This window comes from Pteronotus mesoamericanus, unplaced genomic scaffold (assembly GCF_021234165.1).
Source record: "Pteronotus mesoamericanus isolate MK-2021 breed Mesoamerican mustached bat unplaced genomic scaffold, CSHL_Meso_final scaffold_31, whole genome shotgun sequence".
Classification (NCBI taxonomy): Eukaryota; Metazoa; Chordata; class Mammalia; order Chiroptera; family Mormoopidae; genus Pteronotus; species Pteronotus mesoamericanus.
Genome location: NW_026555312.1, coordinates 9,404,484 through 9,424,747, shown reverse-complemented (window position 1 = coordinate 9,424,747; position 20,264 = coordinate 9,404,484). Strand labels below are relative to the sequence as shown.

At 43.6% G+C, this 20,264-nt stretch overlaps 1 protein-coding gene across 1 annotated transcript; it reads left to right on the top strand.

The window, feature by feature from the left end:
* The first annotated feature begins 11,000 nt into the window (after positions 1 to 11,000).
* Positions 11,001 to 13,215, top strand: SOX4 (SRY-box transcription factor 4). Its single transcript, XM_054592192.1, has one exon. The coding sequence runs from the start codon at positions 11,070 to 11,072 to the stop codon at positions 12,465 to 12,467; it is 1,398 nt and encodes a 465-aa protein (XP_054448167.1). The 5' UTR covers positions 11,001 to 11,069; the 3' UTR covers positions 12,468 to 13,215.
* The last annotated feature ends 7,049 nt before the right edge of the window (positions 13,216 to 20,264 follow it).

Sequence of the window (20,264 nt, the reverse complement as noted above, 5' to 3'; positions counted from 1 at the left end):
ATTTTCTATGTTTAGATATGTTTAAGTACACAAATGCCATTGTGTTACAGTTGCCTATAATATTCGGTATAGTGACATAATATACAGGTCTGTAGCAATAGGCCATATATATAGCTTAAGTGTGTAGTGTAACATCTAGGCTTTTCTAAGTGCACTCTATGAAGTCTGCATAATGACAAAATTGCCTAACAATGCATTTCCCAGAACATATCCCATTGCTAAGTGATACATGACCATATATATATACATATATACACATGTGTATGTTTGTTCATTTGTTTTTTGTTCTTTGGTTTTTTGGGGGGCGGGGGGAGGGAGGGTTTTGTTGTTGTTGTTTTTTTTGCATCTTCTTTCTCTGACATGAGTTGGTCTGCAACTGATTTCTCCATCTTTGGAGCTAAGTCTGCCCTAGCACTCAGCAAATATTCTTTTCAGGGAAAATAGCTATTTGATGATCCTGTAGATTCCAGTTCATCCATCCTGACCAACATGAATATAAAAAATTCTGTTTTTTCCCTTTCTTTTCCTATGACAGCTTATGCTCAGACTCAGCAAATGCTGCCAAGTGAGATGGCTAGCAGTTTTAGCTCCTCTCTCTCAATTGATTTCATCTTGTCATATATACTTTCAGAGCTCACCAATATCTTTAAAAATATGATTTTTATAATTTTCCTGTTCTTTTAGTTGCGATAGCTTTCTGCTGCTACCACATCATGCTCAGAAGGAGAAGTGTTCACGTCTCTAATAATTTTTTAAATCTTAATGTCATTAAAAATAATAAAGAAAAATATCCTAAAGTATTATTCCAGGTTAAAAAACTTTTCTGGTGGAGCATAACTGATTTTTATAGGTAGCTGAAAGACAAATAGTATTCACTTAAAATAAATTCACTGTATAGCACACATAAATGAGGTATATTAATTCTAGAAGTAATATGGAACAGATTTCTAGCATTCGCCCATACCCATTTTCCCTCTTTCCTGGGCCACAGTGTAGAACCATAGTTCCAAGGCCTCATGTAGGCCATGTGCCAACTTATGTCCCATGGTCTATGAGCACAAATAATGTGTGTCACTTTCAGAAAGAGGCATTTAAGAACGAATAAGATTTCTTTACACTTTCCTTTTCATGAAACCATGGAGGTCACATGTTTAGAAGTGGAACCATCCAGCCTAGTTCCTTAAGCCACTGATTGGAAAGAGAGACACTTTGGAGAGTTGCTGGGCTCAAATCTAGAATTTGTTGTATAGACTACCAGATATAGGCAATGGTTACCATAAAATTCTTCTAAACAAAGTTAGTGAAGCGTATCTCTTAACTACATGGTATGGAATTTTAGGAATTTTTTTTTCTTTTTCATTTTACCCTTGAAGTATATACATTAAAAAAAGCTATATTTATTATGAACTAAGCTATATCATACCTTAAAGTAATTTTAGTGATACCATCTAACATATTAACAATAGGGACTTTCCAGTCTCAATAAATTAAAGCTATATGTTTAAAGAGGGTTGCAAATTTTAGCCTTTAATTTTTTCTTTTCTCATTTATCACACCATACCCTTTTGCTGAGAGTACTACATTCAAACCTCTGCTTCTCAAAGTGATCTCTCTTTCCCTCTCCCAGGCCCTCCCACCCATGTTAAAACCTACCTGAACCTACTAGAAAACTATTATAAAGACCTGTATTGCAAGCTATTGCCTAATAGTAGCTCAATACAATGTCTTCTTGGATAGTCTGCATTTTAATTAGAAAAATATGTGTTATAATTCTACATATCAACTTGACTGGGCTGCAAGTTGCGCAGATAATTATTTAAATAGTATTCTGGGTGTTTCTATGAAGGTGTTTTTGTATGGGATTAATATTTAAAGCAATAGACTGAGTAAAGCAGATTGCCCTCCTGAATGTGGCTGGGCCTCATCCAATCCGTTGAAGGCCTGAGTAGGACAAAAAGGCCGACTTTCCCCACAGTCGGTGAGAATTCCCTCTGCCTGACTGCCTGCATGCTAGGACATTGTTTTTTCCTTGCCTTAAAATTCCATCTGAAACATCAGCTCTTTCTGGGTCTCAAGCCTCCTGAGGTTTGGAGTAGAACCACACTATTGACTCTCCAGCTTGCTGATTGCAAATCTTGGGATTTGTCTCCATAACTGAGATCTATCTATCTGTTCCCTGTTAGTTCTGTTTCTCTGTAGAACCTTGACTAATACACCATCATATGACATTAGAATTATAACCTGTATCTGAACACCACATTTTTCAAGAGTCTAGAGAATTAGTAGTCATCCCACCCCCAAAAACTGATGAAATGAAATTTCCAAGCAGAAGCAATGGCAAAAAAGCCAAGATATATTAACAAAGCCAATTACTGAAGGCTGAATATGGTTGGCACTTACTGACCCTAAGTAAAGAAATGTTGAAGCAATAGCAGAAAATGGAGAGACGTGAGACCAGGAAGAAAGAAAAAGGAAAAAAAAAAAGGTGGAGACAAAAGAGCTAGCCAGGAAAGGCCACCGACAGCAGAGGCGATGGAGATGAAATACGGCAGTGCTTGATCTGCAGGCCTCCTGAGAGGAGAATTTCAGGGAACCTAGGAAATCGAAAAGAAGGTCAACTTGCAACTAGAGTAAATAAGATGTCTGGGGTTAATGATGTCTAGTTAACTTATATCCGCCATGGGTATTGATGTATATTTTGACTGAACTCATAATGAAGATCTGGAGTCAATAAGATAAACTTCTTGGGTGGATCCTTATTTTGGCATCTATCACATGGTATTATAATTAATATTATTCCATTCTCTATTTCCATGTAACAAAACACCCAAAATACAGTGATTTAAAACACTATATTTTCTCTTCTGCTGGACTTATGTGGGATCAATTATGTGGCTGTAGCCATCTGACACCCCTATTGAAGGTCAAGACAGCCTCAGTCACATGCCTGGGACCACAGCATTGGCAAGGCATCTCAGCTGTCCCCGTGAAGACTTTCAGTCTCCACTAAGACTAGCTTCTGCCCAACAACATGTTCTCAGGGTTTCAGGTGGACAAACCTCAATATGTGGTACATATCAAGCCTCAGCTTGGGTCATGCTTGCTAATGTGCTTTTGGACGAAGGGAGTCACATGACCAAATCCAGAGTCAACCAGGGGAGGGTCCACATTAAGGCAAGAATGCCAGGAGGCTGATTTATCCTAAGAATCTACCACATCCACTGTGAATTGAAGAATTTAGAATATCAATAGCATTCTCATTACTTAGTACTTGCTTGGCAATCACAGTGCAGAATTCACATCTGAGCAGTAGTACTCTCTAGGGAGAATTCTAAAAATTTTAGACAATATTTTGGGTGTTCTCGTGAAATATAGCCTGAGCATGCACATTTGAAATGTATGTTGTTTTATTATTCATTTCATGCCTTGTATTTCTCCTTTATATTGTAGTTTGAGCATGTTGATTTTTAAAAAATATTAGTTGTGTAATACGTTATACTATCCACGAATTTTCTCAGTGTAGTAAAAAGTTACATTACACAACATTTGTTACAACAAGGCAGTGTTTCGCATCTGATATTTGGGAAAATAAAGAGCTACGTTTGAGTGTTTAAGGACACCCTTCAGTTATTTGCGAACTGTTCTACCCCAGATGAAGTGTCACTAAACTATATTTTAAATTGTTATCTTTAATTTTGATCTCTGTGTTGTAAGAATGCGGGCAGGAAGTGGAGAAGGGGTCATTCATGCTTCAGGAAGCAGTGAAAAATCACCGAAAGTCTGTACCTTGCTCTGCCAGACCCAACACTTCTCCAGACCCCCAAACTGCTTCAACCACTCTCCTTGGCACGGCGAATTTGTATATATTGTTTGAATTGGTAATTTATTATAGAACAATACACACAAGATTCTTTCCTAGCTTGAGGGCGTAACTGAACAACAATTCTTGAGCCCAGCAGCTGGAAGGGAGAGAGGCTGCCCTTAGCACACAGTAGGAGCATTGTAAACATTGATCGACTCAGCTCATTGCAGCGGTTGACGCGAAAGCATCCACTTCCCTGGCAGTGTCCTTATCATTCCAAGTCCACACCCCTGGCCGGAGCGGCGGTGAGCTCCTAGCAGATGGCGAGTCCCGGATGCCAGGTGTGCAGCACGGCTGGCGCGGTCTGGGGCGCTGAGTTCTTTGGTCCCTGTTCCACCTCAGGCCTCCCCTCCCCGCGAGCTCTGCGCCACACGTGGTGTCGGCCGCGGCGAGATCCCAGGAGCGGAGGGCTGGAAGGATGGAGATCGGGTGCCTGCCACGCGCCCGCCTCTTTTCTCCTCTGCCCGCGTCACCTGGCGGTCCGTGCCGTCTCTGAGTCTTCCCACCTCCCTCGCCACAATCAGGCGCCTTTCTTCCTCCCTCTCCTCTCATCCTCTCATCAGACATTTTGCTTTGCTTCCTCTGCCCACTCCCCAGCGGGTTTTCCTCCCCACAGACGCGCCGCCCCAGCCCGCCCTCGCACAGCCTCCAGTTGTAGGTCCACTGGTGTGCTAACGTGGGCTTAGGTTTTCTCTTGTTTCAGGGCTTTCCCAGAAGTGGAGTCGGCCTCATTCGCCTACTGGGCTCCAACTGTAATCGCTGCTACTCGGCTGTTGGGTTGGGGGTGGGGATTCTGTGGCGTGTGCTTGCATCCACACGGCACGCTGGAGTCACTGGGACGGTTTCGGGACGCCCAGGGGTGGGGTAGGCTGCCACATCCTTGCAGAAAGGCAGAGACACGCGAATGCTCGCGGGCACTGAGAGCCGAACCTCTCCACAAAGCTTAGCTTCTGGAGAATCACGCCTGGGGCGCAGACTGTACCGGTTATTTACCTGCCATAAGCTCCCTCCTCTCAGACCAGGAATGAGGGTCCAATCACTGGAGCGTTGATGCACCCCTTAGCAAGGGCGTCTGGCACGTTAGGGAACCGCCGCATCTTTCGCGGACGGGGAGACTTCCCACCCCATCCCGCCTTTCCCTAAGAGCATGGGGCGAGGGAGGGCACCTAGCATGCTTACCCTGACGAAGTCCCTGGGGAGGGGACGCTTGAGGATGCGGGTGCAACAAATTGTCAGTTTCCCTTCCCTCTGTGGCTTTTTTCTGCCCTCGCCGGACGCGCACACACGCCCTACTCTGCCCTCCTTAAAGAGCCCAGGCAGCCTTACGCTCAGTGGGGCTTCAGCTTTGCGGGGGACCGGGGGAGGGTGCCCAGCTGGGGTCCAAATGTCGAAAGATGGCCGGAACGTGATGGCCCAGATGCGCAGCGCTCAGAGCGCATTTAGGCGTCCAGAGCGCAGGCTGTGGGCACCTAGAGAGAAAGGGGCCAAGTGGCTGGCAGTTCCGGTCAGTGACGGAACTGGGCACCATAGCTCAGGGCTAAACTGGTTCTGGAGACGGGGGGGGGGGGGGGGGTGTAGGAGCCGAGCGCCCCGGGAACGACGGCCCTCCCTCCCCGGGCAGCCGCGCCCGGTTGGAAGCTTAAAGGGGGGCTAAGAGCTCGTGACGGCCGGGCGGGTGTCTTCACTTGGGTTGCTGTGTGTGCGCGCGTGCGTGTGTATTCAGCTCCTTCCACGGTCGTAAAGCCTAAACGGAAGACGGGTGTTAAAGTCTGCTGACAGGATCGCTTGAAACATGTTTACAGTAGGAAAGACTTTCCACTTTCTTCCAAAAAGCATAGCCTGAGTCGATTCCAATTTTTTTTCTCCATGTAACTGAAATCGAAAGGCGAGGCGAGGCCAGGCCTTCGAGGCGGGACGAGGCTGAGTACCGTTAATCCTGCCGAATCCGCTCGGATCTCCGAGCAGCAGAAGCGAGGCCTGCGCCACAGGGTCGCTGCTCTGGGCTTCCAGGCTCAGGGAACCATGTTTTCAGGAGGAGTGGCTTTTGCTAGTCCTGAAGTGATTGTACGCCGCTTCTCTGCACGGCTCTCAGAAACGGAAAGCTTCTGGCGGAGAAACCACGTTCTAACTCGCTCCCACTTCGGCAATATACAGAGTCGGTAATTGACCGTCTCCCGGGTTCAGTCACTACATCCAAACGGGAGCTGGCCTGGCTTCCTCAGTCTCAGGGAGCTTCTGACAAGTGAAGAGGAGGCAGCGATCGGTTGAACTAAACTTTGATTTATGAAAGAAAAAATTCATCAGAATTCATCGACACACCCTATTAACCTCTGATTGTTTAAAATACTACTAAATAAGATAGAATTCTACAGGATGATGAGGGTTCTGGAGCGGAGGAAGGGGAAAAAAAATAAGTCTGTCTGATCCCCCCCGTTTTCCCACGTCCACTCCAGGACGCAGGGAGGCTCAGCGCTGCCACCTGGCGGCGGCTCCTTCGCAGGTTGGGAGCTCGATGGTGGCAGAGCAAACTCTGGCTCCCCCTGGGTGCGGCTGGCCTGGGCCTTTCGAAATGGAGCAGAAGCTCCTATTCGTGCTTCTAATCTACGTGGCCCAGACAAACATTCGTTTTCAAAAAATTGAGAGGAAAGGAAAATGAGTTGGCATTGGTATGAAGTGCTTATTTAAGCTTATCAGGTGCTAGTAGTTGGTTAGAAGGGGAGAGAAAATGGTAAAATTTAGAAATGTGGGGTTCTTATCTCAATTTATTCTCAGTGTAAAAATATATCATGGATTTCATTTTACTCCAGGATACTATTTTGATATTTTTCAAATAAGAAATACTTCCATATTATTTTTATTACTTTTTTTCAATGCAACCTGCCAAAAGGAAGTCCAGTTCCCAACACTTCATCAGCCCAAAAGGATGAAGTGTGAGTTATGTTTGACTACTTGACTGAGAAGACAGCCTCAGATGGAGGGTTCTTTTCCAGAAAAATGTCGAACAGAAAAGCCTGGGGCCTTTCAGTTGACAAAGGCCAATGACATCAAATTTCCCAGGGCTTCTTCCCTGTCTGCTAAAATAACAAAGACAGGGGTTTTTTTTTTTTTCCCCCTTCTTTATTTTTATTTGAACTGAATACTTGTCAGGTCAGCCTAGCTCTTACAATCATAGTTTCTATAACCAAGGCAAGGCAAAATCTTGCAAACCAGTCCAAATCCAGATTTGTTAAACTAATCTCCCTTCAGGTTTTTTCCTCTCTATGCTATAGGAATATATTAAGCAGTGGGATAGAATCTTATTTCCATCTATACCCCATACAATTTTATGGATGTGAGATTTTATGTTGCGCAGGTGTGTGAGAGCATTAGAAATGAATTAGCAGGCCTCAAATAGAATTCCATTATTTAATGGAAAATGAGATAAAATATTTCCCTTCATTCAAAATTTGAAATGTCTAACCTTGTTGCTGACCAAGACAATTAATCTGTTATTTTAAAAGATTTTTTTTTGCAAAATTATCTTGTTTTATTGTTAAAATGGCTTAAAGAGTGGCATTATTAAGAATTACTTCATGTACTGCAAAGCCAGCAGAGGGAACACTGAGTACTGATTTAGTAGGGGCCACCAAATATCTGGTATTTGGGGAAAAAATATCAGTAATGGAGACCTGATTATAAAGCACATGAAGTAAAGTAATGAGAACACAGCAATCTTTTCTCATTATTTGCTATTCAGAGGCCTAACACATTCCAGTGTGCACCTACTCAGTTGGTGAGAAAGATGACTTTAATAAAAGGCTGTTTGTCACATGTTTTCTTACCTTTTAAGAGAACTACTAACATAAGAACAAACCTACTTCAGAAGTCTTACTAATACTATATTTCTTCAATTCAAACAACTTTTTCATTTTCAACACCTCTGAAATAGGGCTATGTCCTACAACTGGGGGATGTCACAGTGTAATCAGCAGTTTTTCTTCCTTAGTAGCATGTAACACTGGTGTTTCTTAAAATCTACTGGATTTGTTGCAATACAGAAAATACACTGAAGAATAGAAATAGGCCAGTGGCTAATTTTTTTGGCACATACTTTTAAAAAATATGTGTGCTTTAAGCATAAACAAAATTACCATGACTGCTTTGATTAACTTTTTATATACAGTGGTAGAGCATAAATGGCTTCAGAAATATAATTATATTGATACCTTGACTGAACTGTCATAAAATAGCTACACTCTCAAGTCATTTTTTGGTACAAATTTGAAAATAAATATAGGATTTATAATTTTTTTTAATTTTAGTGACAATATGGATTTTACAAAAAACAAACCTCTTAATTTTAATGTCAGATGGGTAATATTTAGGAATGTGCTTTGGTGTGCATACCAAAGAATGTGAAATGCACAATACACCCAACTTTGTTCTATACAAAAAAAAAAAAAAGAGAGAGAGAAAAAAGGTGCCTGTGAGGTTTTTTGTTTTTAGGATTTGTTTCCCCTTCTAAAAGAAAAAGCGTATAACTTGGGTAGCTAATGGTCAAAAATTTTTTGCTTTTACCCACAAAAGCATACTTGCTTGTGGTTAATCCTTAGAGATCCACTCAGATGTCTCCAAAGGGTGTTCTTTCCAGTAAAATTCTAAATCTGACAACCTGGGCCTCTTGCCAGCCTATATACTTTAAAAGTTTGACAAGATAAATAGAAATCTGCTGCCTAGCACTAGTTTGATCTGAATTGAAAGCTGACTTAATTGTGTTAGGTTGGACCTCCCTATGACTGGCCTGTAGAGAAACAGTTTATTATTATGGTGTTAGGGAAGACCAATTTTTACTAGAATTCTAATTTTCACACCTTGGAACAAAGGTAGGTTTTGTGGTCACATTAACATGTGTTCTAAGGAGGCATCTTTTCTTTGACACGTTATTCACAATGCTCTTCACAAAGCTCCTTTTTTTAAAAATCATTGGAACAAGAGATTTGTCATTACTGTCCTTGGATGGTTCACATCCACAATCTGTGATTATTTTTTTCACATCAGTGCCATTTTTAATTCTAGTCTCTTGAACAATAGGATGCTTCTACTTGAAGGAGTGTCTCAAGCATTTGAATTATCAAGGGAAGGATAATAGCATTCACTGAGGGTTTACTATTTATCAAACTCATTGAACCCTTAAAACAACCCTATATGAAGTAGCTCCTAGTGTTCCTGTATCAGAGGAGGAAAACTGAGAATGGTCACATCCCCAGGGTTACAAAACCAGTACGAAGGACCAACAGCCAAGTTTAATATAAAACCAGAGGCTCCATTCTCTTCTGCTACTAGTCACCACCTTCTACAGTTTCTCTTTGCCTTGGCCTTTCAGTTCCTTTTATGGAGGAATACACAGGAATAAATGTATATAAGGGAAAAGAGAAGGTTTTGCGGGGGGGGGGGCGGAGAAGGACAGAGAGTGAAGTAATCTTTCATTTTGAAAATGTGGAAAACAAATATTTAGAAAGTATACAATTGATTCCCATCCTTTACTCAACGTTGTCATTCTATACAAAACTATGGACATTCTCCCATTGAATTAATTACGGAATACTGCCTAACGTGTTGCAACATAGAACTCCTTTGTTTTGGCTATCTAGGATTTATAGAGGAGTTTAAATCATTAAAAAACAAAAAAACAAAAAACCTGTTTGGTTAAGAAAGTAATTATTGCAAAATTTCCTCTTTTCTGCCTTCTACAAAAATTGCTCTGAAGGGAATTACACAATACATCAACATCTGTGCTGTACCTAGAGTTGTTAAAATAATTGTGATGACAGGTGTCTAGGTACCACTTTCTTAATGGTTTTCAATATCCATTGATTTATTGTTGTAGCTTCCCCCCCCCCCCCATTTTTTACATCGTTGGCTTTATGAAGGAGCCAAGGAACAGATTTTGCACTAGAGACTGAGTCTTTATTCCAATACTGAAAAGAACTAATAAAAATAATCACTTGGCTTTTAAGCAGAAAGCTTCCATTTACAGTATTTCACCCTTCCCCCCCTTCCAAGCCCCTTGTTATCTAACATAATGGTTAGAGTACATTTCCGTCTCTCCTCTTAATAATTTCATGCATTAACATCCTCTTCTCACACGCGCGCGCGAGAACGCGCGCGCGTACACACACACACACACACAGAGCAAAAGGAAAAAAGAGGCAGCAGAAATCTCAGCTGTACTTCCAGCCCTTTTAAAAAGTTTGCTCTGTAAATTGGAATGAGGTCAGATTTGGAGCTTCTCATTGCACGCGGAGATTATTATTGCATCGGGTTCCAAGCCAATGGGAAGCTCGGGGGAGGGGCTTGGCACGAGGAAGCGTTGGTTACAGCGGCTGATTGGCCGCGGCCAGGACTGTGAAAGGATAAAGAGGCGCGAGGCGGAATTGGGGTCTGCTCTAAGCTGCAGCAAGAGAAACGGTGTGTGAGGGGAAGAGGCCGGTTTCGCTCCCGGGTCTCTAGTTCTTGCACGCTCTTTTAAGAGTCTGCATTGGAGGAACTCTACCATCACCAGCTCCCTTCTTGCATAAAGGAGGGAGAAACATACATTTATTCATGCCAGTCTGTTGCATGAAGGCTTTTTGGCTTCCTACCTTGCAACAAAATAATTGCACAAACTCCTTAGTGCTGATTCCGCCCACAGAGAGAGTCTTGGAGCCAGAGTCTCTTTGCTTTGCATTGTAAGAAAGGGACTAAGTGATAGAGATGATGTCGCTTTGCTGAGCTCCTGAGAGCGCTCGTGAACTGGAATCAACTGCTTCAGGGGAAGGAGAGAGAGAGAGAAAAAAAAAGAGGACTTGCTTGGGAGGCGGCGAGAAACTTACATTGGAAGCTTCAGCAACCAGCATTCAAGAAACTCCTCTCCACTTTAGCACAGTCTCCAGACTCAGCCAGGAGACAGCAAACTGCGGCGCGGTGAGAGAAAGAAAGAGGGAGGGAGAGACTCTCCAGTCTGGGAACTATAATTCCTCTGCAAGAGGCGCAGGACTCCTTCCTCTCATCTTTTGGAGACTCACCTCTCGCCCACCCGCCCCGACCGGGAGTGGAGAGGTCTGCTCAGCCGCCGCGAGCGTCCTCCCGTTCGGCGTGCGCTCAGCCGGGGGAGCCGGGAGGGCCCGGCGATCGCGCCGCGGCCGCCGCGAGGCTGTGAGCGCGCGTGGGCGCCCGCCGAACCGGGGCCATGGTGCAGCAAACTAACAACGCCGAGAACACGGAAGCGCTGCTGGCCGGCGAGAGCTCGGACTCGGGAGCCGGCCTCGAGCTGGGCATCGCCTCGTCCCCCACGCCCGGCTCCACCGCCTCCACGGGCGGCAAGGCCGACGACCCGAGCTGGTGCAAAACGCCGAGCGGGCACATCAAGCGGCCCATGAACGCCTTCATGGTGTGGTCGCAGATCGAGCGGCGCAAGATCATGGAGCAGTCTCCGGACATGCACAACGCCGAGATCTCCAAGCGGCTGGGCAAACGCTGGAAGCTGCTCAAAGACAGCGACAAGATCCCTTTCATTCGAGAGGCGGAGCGGCTGCGCCTCAAGCACATGGCTGACTACCCTGACTACAAGTACCGGCCCAGGAAGAAGGTGAAGTCCGGCAACGCCAACGCCAGTTCTTCAGCCACCACCGCCTCCAAGCCCGGGGAAAAGGGCGACAAGGTCGGTGGCAGCAGCGGGGGAGGCCACGGGGGCGGCGGCGGGAGCAGCAACGCGGGGGGCGGAGGCGGCGGCGCGAGCAGCGGCGGCGCCAACTCCAAACCAGCGCAGAAAAAGAGCTGTGGCTCCAAGGTGGCGGGCGGCGGGGGTGGCAAGCCGCACGCCAAGCTCATCCTGACGGGCGGCGGCGGCGGGAAAGCGGCAGCCACCTCCTCCTTCGCCGCTGAGCAGGCGGGGGCTGCCGCCCTGCTGCCCCTGGGCGCCGCGGCCGCCGACCACCATTCGCTGTACAAGGCGCGGACTCCCGGCGCCGCGGCCTCCGCGGCGGCTTCGGCCCCCGCCTCTCTCGCAGCCGCGGGCAAGCCCCCAGCCGAGAAGAAGGTGAAGCGCGTTTACCTGTTCGGCGGCCTGGGCGCGGCGGCGTCGCCCGCAGGCGTGGGCGCGGCCGCCGACCCTAGCGACCCCTTAGGCCTGTACGAGGAGGGGGGCTCCGGGTGCCCGCCCGACGGGCCAAGCCTGAGCGGCCGCAGCAGCGCCGCCTCATCGCCTGCCGCGGGCGGCTCGCCCGCTGACCACCGCGGCTACCCCAGCCTGCGCGCCGCCTCGCCTGCGCCGTCCAGCGCGCCCTCGCACGCGTCCTCCTCGGCCTCGTCCCACTCTTCCTCTGCCTCGTCCTCCGCGGGCTCCTCGGCCTCCGACGACGAGTTCGAGGACGACCCACTCGACCTGAATCCCAGCTCAAACTTTGAGAGCATGTCCCTGGGCAGTTTCAGCTCGTCGTCGGCGCTGGACCGGGATCTGGACTTCTCCCTGGAGCCGGGTTCGGGCTCGCACTTCGAGTTCCCGGACTACTGCACGCCCGAGGTCAGCGAGATGATCTCGGGGGACTGGCTGGAGTCCAGCATCTCCAACCTGGTCTTCACCTACTAACGGCGCGCGATGGAGAGGAGGGCCGGGGCGACTGAGGTAGAAAAAAGTGGACAGAGAGAGTAGAAAGAGAAAAGGGGAAAAAAAGGAAAAGGAAAAAAAAAAAAGTAATGAGGTCGGCTTGCTTGCGTCGCGGTCGCAAAAGAGTGCGCGGCATTTTGGGGACCCACGCTCCCATCCCCCCATCCCCTCTGGGGGACGCGGTGGAGCCGAGGGAGACGGGCGACCTTTTTATTGTTGTTGTTGATGTTGTTGTGATGGCAAAAAAAAAAAAAAAAAGCTCTTTCGAAAGTCCTCCCCTTTGTGTGCAGAGACCCCCCCCTCCTCCCCTTAGGCTTCCGGACTGGTAGGCACCCCAGCGAGAAGCTGAGTTGGGAATTTTCTGGAGACTAAAGGAATCTCGTCCCTCTCTCTTCGCCTCTTTAGTGTTTTTATTTTTATTTTTTATTTTTGTTGTTTGGTTTCTTGATCAAGAGAGGAGGGGGGTAAAAAAATCCAGCGCGGCCCTGGGGATTTTGTCCTCAGCACCCCTCCCCCCTCCCCCAAGGAAGACACAAGGCTTGGAGAGGCGAGTTTGACCGACGGCCGATGTTTTGGGGCCGCGCAGGCTCGAGCGACCGGACTGAGAGACTCCACGCAGGCCAATGCTCGTCTTTTCCACCCCCCCCCCCTTTCTTTTCTTTTCCTTTTTTTTTTTTTCCTTGCCCCTGCAGCCGGAGTTGTGGAGTGACCCGGGATCGGAAATGACCTGAGAACCTGGTTGGAAGAAGCCACACCAGCGAGGGCGGGGGGCGGGGGCGACAAGGACGCGAACTGGAAAGGGGCGAATAACAAACTGAGACGGATTTGCACGTTGGGGAGAAGGTGGCGGCGGCTCGGGGCTCCCGCCTTCCACGTGGATTAAATCAGCGAGGGGACCTCCCGGGCCTGCGGGAGGAGAGGTGACTGTTGGATGTGGTCCCGGGCAGTGGAGGTCGAGTGGTTTCGGGGGGGGGAAAGAGGTTTTTTTCTTCTCTTAATTGGAATCGTGATGGTGTTGGATTATTTCACTGGTGGGGTTACTATAGCATGTTCTCCTGTCTATCTTTTAAAGATTTCTGTATGAGACTGTTGAGCAGTTTTTAAAATAGTGTAGGATAATATAAAAAGCAGATAGATGGCGCTCTGTTTGATTCCTACAACAAAATTATCACCAGCTTTTTTTCATTCTTAACTCTTTAAAGGATTCAAACGCAACTCAAATCTGTGCTGGACTTTAAAAAAACAATTCAGGACCAAATTTTTTCTCAGTGTGTATGTGTTTATTCCTTCTAGGTGTAAATGAGAAGACGTGTTTTTTTCCCTCACCGATGCTCCATCCTCGTATTTCTTTTTGTAAATGTAATCAGATGCCATTTTATATGTGGACGTATTTATACTGGCCAAACATTTTTTTTCCTTATTTTGTCTTTTTCTTTCTTTTTTACTTTATTATTTCTTCCTTCCTGCCTTTTATTTTTCTTTCTTTTTCCTTTTTTTCTTTTTCTTTTTTTTTTTTCTTTTTTTGGTAGTTGTTGTTACCCACGCCATTTTACGTCTCCTTCACTGAAGGGCTAGAGTTTTAACTTTTAATTTTTTATATTTAAATGTAGACTTTTGACACTTTTAAAAAACAAAAAAAGACAAGAGAGATGAAAACGTTTGATTATTTTCTCAGTGTATTTTTGTAAAAAATATATAAAGGGGGTGTTAATCGGTGTAAATCGCTGTTTGGATTTCCTGATTTTATAATAGGGCGGCTGGTTAATATCTCACAGTTTAAAAAAAATCAGCCCCTAATTTCTCCATGTTTACACTTCAATCTGCAGGCTTCTTAAAGTGACAGTATCCCTTAACCTGCCACCAGTGTCCACCCTTCCACCCCAGTCTTATGAAGGGGAGGGGAATTAGCCAAACACTGTATGCTTTTAAGAAAAACACACTTTTTTAAACATAATACTGTTCTATCCAGAGGCTTTAAAACTGGTGCATTTACAGCAAAAAGGGATCCTGTAGCTTTAATTTGTAAACCACATCTTTTTTGCACTTTTTTTATAAGCAAAAACGTGCCGTTTAAACCACTGGATCTATCTAAATGCCGATTTGAGTTCGCGACACTATGTACTGCGTTTTTCATTCTTGTATTTGACTATTTAATCCTTTCTACTTGTCGCTAAATATAATTGTTTTAGTCTTATGGCATGATGATAGCATATGTGTTCAGGTTTATAGCTGTTGTGTTTAAAGATTGAAAAAAGTGGAAAACATCTTTGTACATTTAAGTCTGTATTATAATAAGCAAAAAGATTGTGTGTATGTATGTTTAATATAACATGACAGGCACTAGGACGTCTGCCCTTTAAGGCAGTTCCGTTAAGGGTTTTTGTTTTTAAACTTTTTTTTGCCATCCATCCTGTGCAATATGCCGTGTAGAATATTTGTCTTAAAATTTAAGGCCACAAAAACAATGTTTGGGGGACAAAAAAAGAAAAATCATGCCAGCTAATCATGTCAAGTTCACTGCCTGTCAGATTGTTGATATATACCTTCTGTAAATAACTTTTTTTGAGAAGGAAATAAAATCAGCTGGAACTGAACCCTAAATCTTGACTTTTGTCATTATTATGCCTGAAGCCTGAGATTAGGAGGGCCCTGTAGTGTGTAGAAACTATACCATCTGCCTTAACATTGAAACAAGTGAGTTCTCAGAGAGGAGACTGTTAAATGCCATCTTATTGGGGAATACTAAGTTCCTCTAGGCCAAATTTGGCAGGCCCTGACCCTGAAATGATGGCATCAGTTAAATATGTGTCAACTGTATGTGCTTTCTAGGAATTTTCTAGGAGTTTACCACATTTTTAAAAAACACCCTTTGTCTTGAAATTTTAAAGGGGGGAGGGGCACTGTGGAGAGACTTGTTTAAGGATAAAACTGGCTGGCTGATCATTTTTTAACTTTTATGTTCCTAAAGCTGCTTTCTCCTTGACTTGCCCATAGTTACCATCTAACAGTGGCTACTATTGTCTTCCACAGATTTAGAACAAATAAGCCTGTTAAATTATTAATATGTTGTGGAGGAGAAAGCCATTATCAATTAAGAAATGTAAGAGTTGTATGAGTTTTTTCCTCAAAAGCAGAAAGGTTCATGTGTAGCTAAAGTCTCCCACTTTTGTTCTGTGCCCAGCGTGGTTATTAATGTAAGTGAAATGCAGCAGTAAGGATGACATGGGAGCCATGAGGACTAGGAAGAAAGCTCTTACCCTCAGAATCTGAATAGCACTCATTCAGCTAGTGAAGATGTACACTTTTTATAAGAATCAGGCCTAGCAGTATTACTGAGACGTGCCTTGGATTCCTGAAGGCCCATTTGTATTTGGTTTGGAAGCTGCAACTTGCTAAGGAGCACTATTTCTTGTTTATTTTGAGGGTTAAAAATTGCCGTTCATAAAACCCATCTTTCCAAATGTTAATTAAAAATGTGTGCTTTTTATTCTGGTTTTTCAGCACTGGCGAGGAGGGGTTAAAAGAAGTATTTGGAAATAAACCTTTAGTCATCTGGGATTGCTTGTAGGTAAGGGAGTGTCTATCCTGGAGTGCCCAGCTGGAAGAAGACATTTTTGGAGCCTGTAATCCAAAACAAGCAATTTTCTTTTGTTCAACGAAAAGCAGTAATTCCCCCATCCAAAATAATAAAATTACTGTGTTCCAATATAATTTTTTCACCTTTTAAAGATTACTGCTAGTTTCCAAATTTTTCTTTTACATATTTGCTGATATATTTAGTTTTAATTGTATTTGTGTTCTGCAGTTAAAATAATCTTGTTTTTTAAAAAGAGCTTAAAACAACCTGGTATCTTAAGTCTGTTCTTCAAAAATCTTTGCAAAAGAAGGAACAGCTCTTCTATAAAGTGCTTAAATTTAATTATGTCCATTTTATTAATGATACTTTGAATTTTAGTTTTTTCAGATCCTAAATATCAAAACTTTGACATAAATAAGCTTATATGATGCATTCTTTAGGTGTATTTTATTTTGTAAAATTCTCTTGTTTATTCTCCCTTGATTTTCCATGTAAGGGCAGATGCTTTAAGTATTTTCTTTAAGAATTTCTGATAATGTTGCTTTAAAAATAAAAGCTTAAATGTGTGTGTCTGTCCTACCAGGTGACAGAGTCATTTTCATACTTTTTTTCCTCTGAATCAATTTACACTCATAAGAGATACTCACATGTCAGGTGAGAGAAGGCATAATAAAGCTGGGAAACCAAACAGTTTAGTATGAGTTTTTCTTTCAGATAATTTGGATCAATAAAAAAATAAATTTTAGATTTTCTTTTAAGAATGTCAAGCCATTTTTCTTTAAAGACACTTCTGGCCCTGTGAGCCCTCAGAAATGTGAATCAGTAATGCTTAAGGTTTCTCAGTTTCTAAATGAATACCTGTAAGTGCCAAGAAAAAAAATAAAGAACATGTAAGCTGATGTGGTGGGCTGTGTGCCTAAACAGACTTCCTGGATTTGTACTCACTGCTCTGGAGGGACTGGGGCATTTAAAGGATTCTGAAGAAAATGAGAAAGCAAAGGGCTAGGGAGGGGATATCAGCATTTGTTAGGTACTGTGTTTCCTGTGTTTACAGAGTTCATGCATTCATTCAAAAACGTGATTTGGGTAATGCCACAGGTCAGAATAGTTAATCATAAATTTAAAATAATTAAGCATCCCAATGGGGTATTTGGACAGGTCTATATGTCAAAAAAAAAAAAAAAAAAAAAAAGCTAAGAATTGCTGGGAATGCAAATCTGTCTTACCTATTTGGATTTCTTAAGGTGGAATAGTTTATTTTTCTCTGGTGGCTTTATTTTTAGGCCCTTTTAGCTCCTTTGAGGTCTATATAATTCCTTGCTAACCCATATTTACTAATGTTTGTTTACCTGTACCTCTCTGATTCATTCTGGAATATTATTTCCACATATATTTCTGTATCTCCACTCAGCTATCATTTGAAAGCTGAAGTGGAGAGGGACTGGAGAAGTACTTCCAGGCATCTGGGTGGAGTCAGACTGCTAAAAATCTACCAAATTCCCTATCACACGAAATTCACGTGCTGCCTTCCTGTCAAAGCCCCACACACAGTGATTTTAGCCCATCTTTCCAGTTCTCCAAAATTCAATGTAGCCAAACTGGTCTCTCTCAGACTGGAATTCTTAGAGAACAGGAACTAGGCCTTAAATGCTTACATGTTTCCCCAAAGTGGCCTTCCCTATTTCCTTGCATATAATTAATGTTTTTCATATTTGTTGACTTTATATTTACATTGCTTCAAAGGCACCTTAAGAGCTTCCAAAATGCTTTTGCTTGTTAAACTGCTGGTAAGCGGGAACCCCAGATTTTGTGGAAAGTGACTCAGGCCAACTAGCTGTGACAGACGTTGGTCAAATTTCTTGTCTCTTTAAGCCACAGTGTTTTTAAACCTAAGTAGAATGCTTTCTAACATATAAAGCTATTGTGAGAAACAATAAAAAATAAAGTGAAATTACACATGGAGAATACTCGGCCCCATGCCTAACCTACTGCATGCGCTCATGAACTGCTAGTTTCTTACCTCATGGATTGTTGCAAAAGGTAACGCATGTCGGAGTTGAGCACAGTGGAAGCAACATAAAAGATAACTCAGTTCTGAACAGCAAGTCCCTGGAATCTGTGTCTCCTAGTCTGCGGCATGAACTCTTTCATCAGAATTACCTAGAGACTCTTGTTAGCACCGAGATTATAAAGATTATCACAGACTCTGGGGGTGCGGACCTAATAAGCCCCTCTACCATGTACTCACAATGCTCACTGAAGGGGGAGGATCACTGCCCTAATTGTATTTTTGAATGTTCTAATATATATGCAGCAAGGGATTATTAATCTGTTTTGTTACATGCAGAACGGAAATGATGTTAGGTCATAAGGTCAGAAGTGAAAGAAAAGGCACTGGAACCTTTTGCTAACTTCTCTTGAGCCCTAGTTGGGATTTCCATCAATAGGTGTCTTCTCCACTTCCCAAATATAGATACTGACCTAACCAAGACCTTTGGCTCCTAGGTGAGGGTTGGCAGTCCTCTGACTTCCCACAGCCATCCCACTTCCTATCCCTTTCCCAAGGATGCCCTCCTACCATTTAGCTAAGGGTAAGTATAAGTGATTAGCTTGGTTGGAAAAGAAAAAAATGTATACACACAGATACATATTCCAGTTCAACAAATGTATTCTAAGATAAAAGATGAGCTTGGACTGAGTGTTAGAAGAAGTAACTGAGGCAGGAGACAATTGAAATAGTATAAATATAGTGAGTGGAACATGTGCTTTGTTGTTCAAAAGGCAGAGATCCTAGCACGTGAGGAAATTGGAAATTATTCAGAGAAGCACATTCAACCTTTATAGAGAGGGCTACGACCTACCCATTATATCCTAATGAGATTGACCGTTAGCTACAGTTAACTTGAAGGGTTTTATGGTTTCCTGCATGTGTTGTTTTCCTTCTCAATGTTAAAAAGAAGAAGAAAAAAATTCTCACATCACCAAACGGCGTTTCCCAGGGGGCTGTTTGGCCAGGTTGCTGCATTTTGGTTTGTGCCTTAGTTAGCAATGTACCTCTGTGTGTATATGTCAGTGGATACAGGTGATAGTAAATTTAGCCCAATTATTTTCTTCTGACAGTTTCAATTCAGGGCAATTGGTTTATGGAGTACTGCCAAACAGGCCAGGCCTAAGTCAAGTCAGGGCAAGAAGCTTCATGTAGGGCCAGACTCCTGTTATCCTGCAGATTTTTAATTTAAGGACAAAGTTGCAACTCATTTGCGCACCAGTACACAGACTTGCTTTGCATCACGCTGAAGACATTGAAATAATACTTCATTTGAGCTTTGTGGGTATTTTTTTTAAAGGGTAAGACTTAAAAACAAATGAAGTATCATCATTTACTTAGCCTGTTGGTTCTTTAGATGTTTTCCCAAATACATAATTCTTCGGACTAGTCCTTGAATATATAATAAATGTGCTATTTCCTGGCACAATGTACTGTTGAAAGACAGGAGGCAAATGAAAACACTATTATCCTTAGTTGGCTGAGTAGTGAATACCCAGCAGTATAGTATGATGATTGGCTACAGTGTATGGCGCATGTAACTGCTTTTATAAGATCTGAGCAGCCAGGCCCTGTTTAAGGATCAATTAGCTCCCCTTGTATGTGTGGTTAATTGCCACTTTCTTACCATTGCTTGTCCTAACTTCCCCAGCTCCAAACACCTAAAACCTGTGAAAACTGTCTCTTCTGGAATGCCCGACCTTCAGTCTTGGCCTCTGCTTTCTCCCTCCCCTTTCCCACACTCCCAATGTGGGCCTTTATCACTCTTGTTTGCCAGTCCCCCGACACTTTGAATAATTTATTTGAAGTTCCTGGCTCTTGTGGGCCGGTAGTCTCAAACCGCATTGCACTTCGATCCTCACCTGTCAGAAGTAGGTCTAGAAGCCTGTCTTTGAAAGAGGTGGCATAAGTATATTCGGGAATTTACTAACAGTTTTAATTTTGGGGTGAATCCAAAACTTGGGGTGGAGCAAAAACAAGACAAAACAAAACAGAAAAACTCTGGGAAGTGGGCGGGAAGGTATTGTGAGGGTGTGAAATACTTTGCATTTCTCAGATAGTGTCACCCAAAGACTTTCCCCAAATAGTGTCTCTCAAGATGTTACTAGGTGTGAACACATATCTTGTGGTCAAGTAAATTAAAGAAACGCTGATT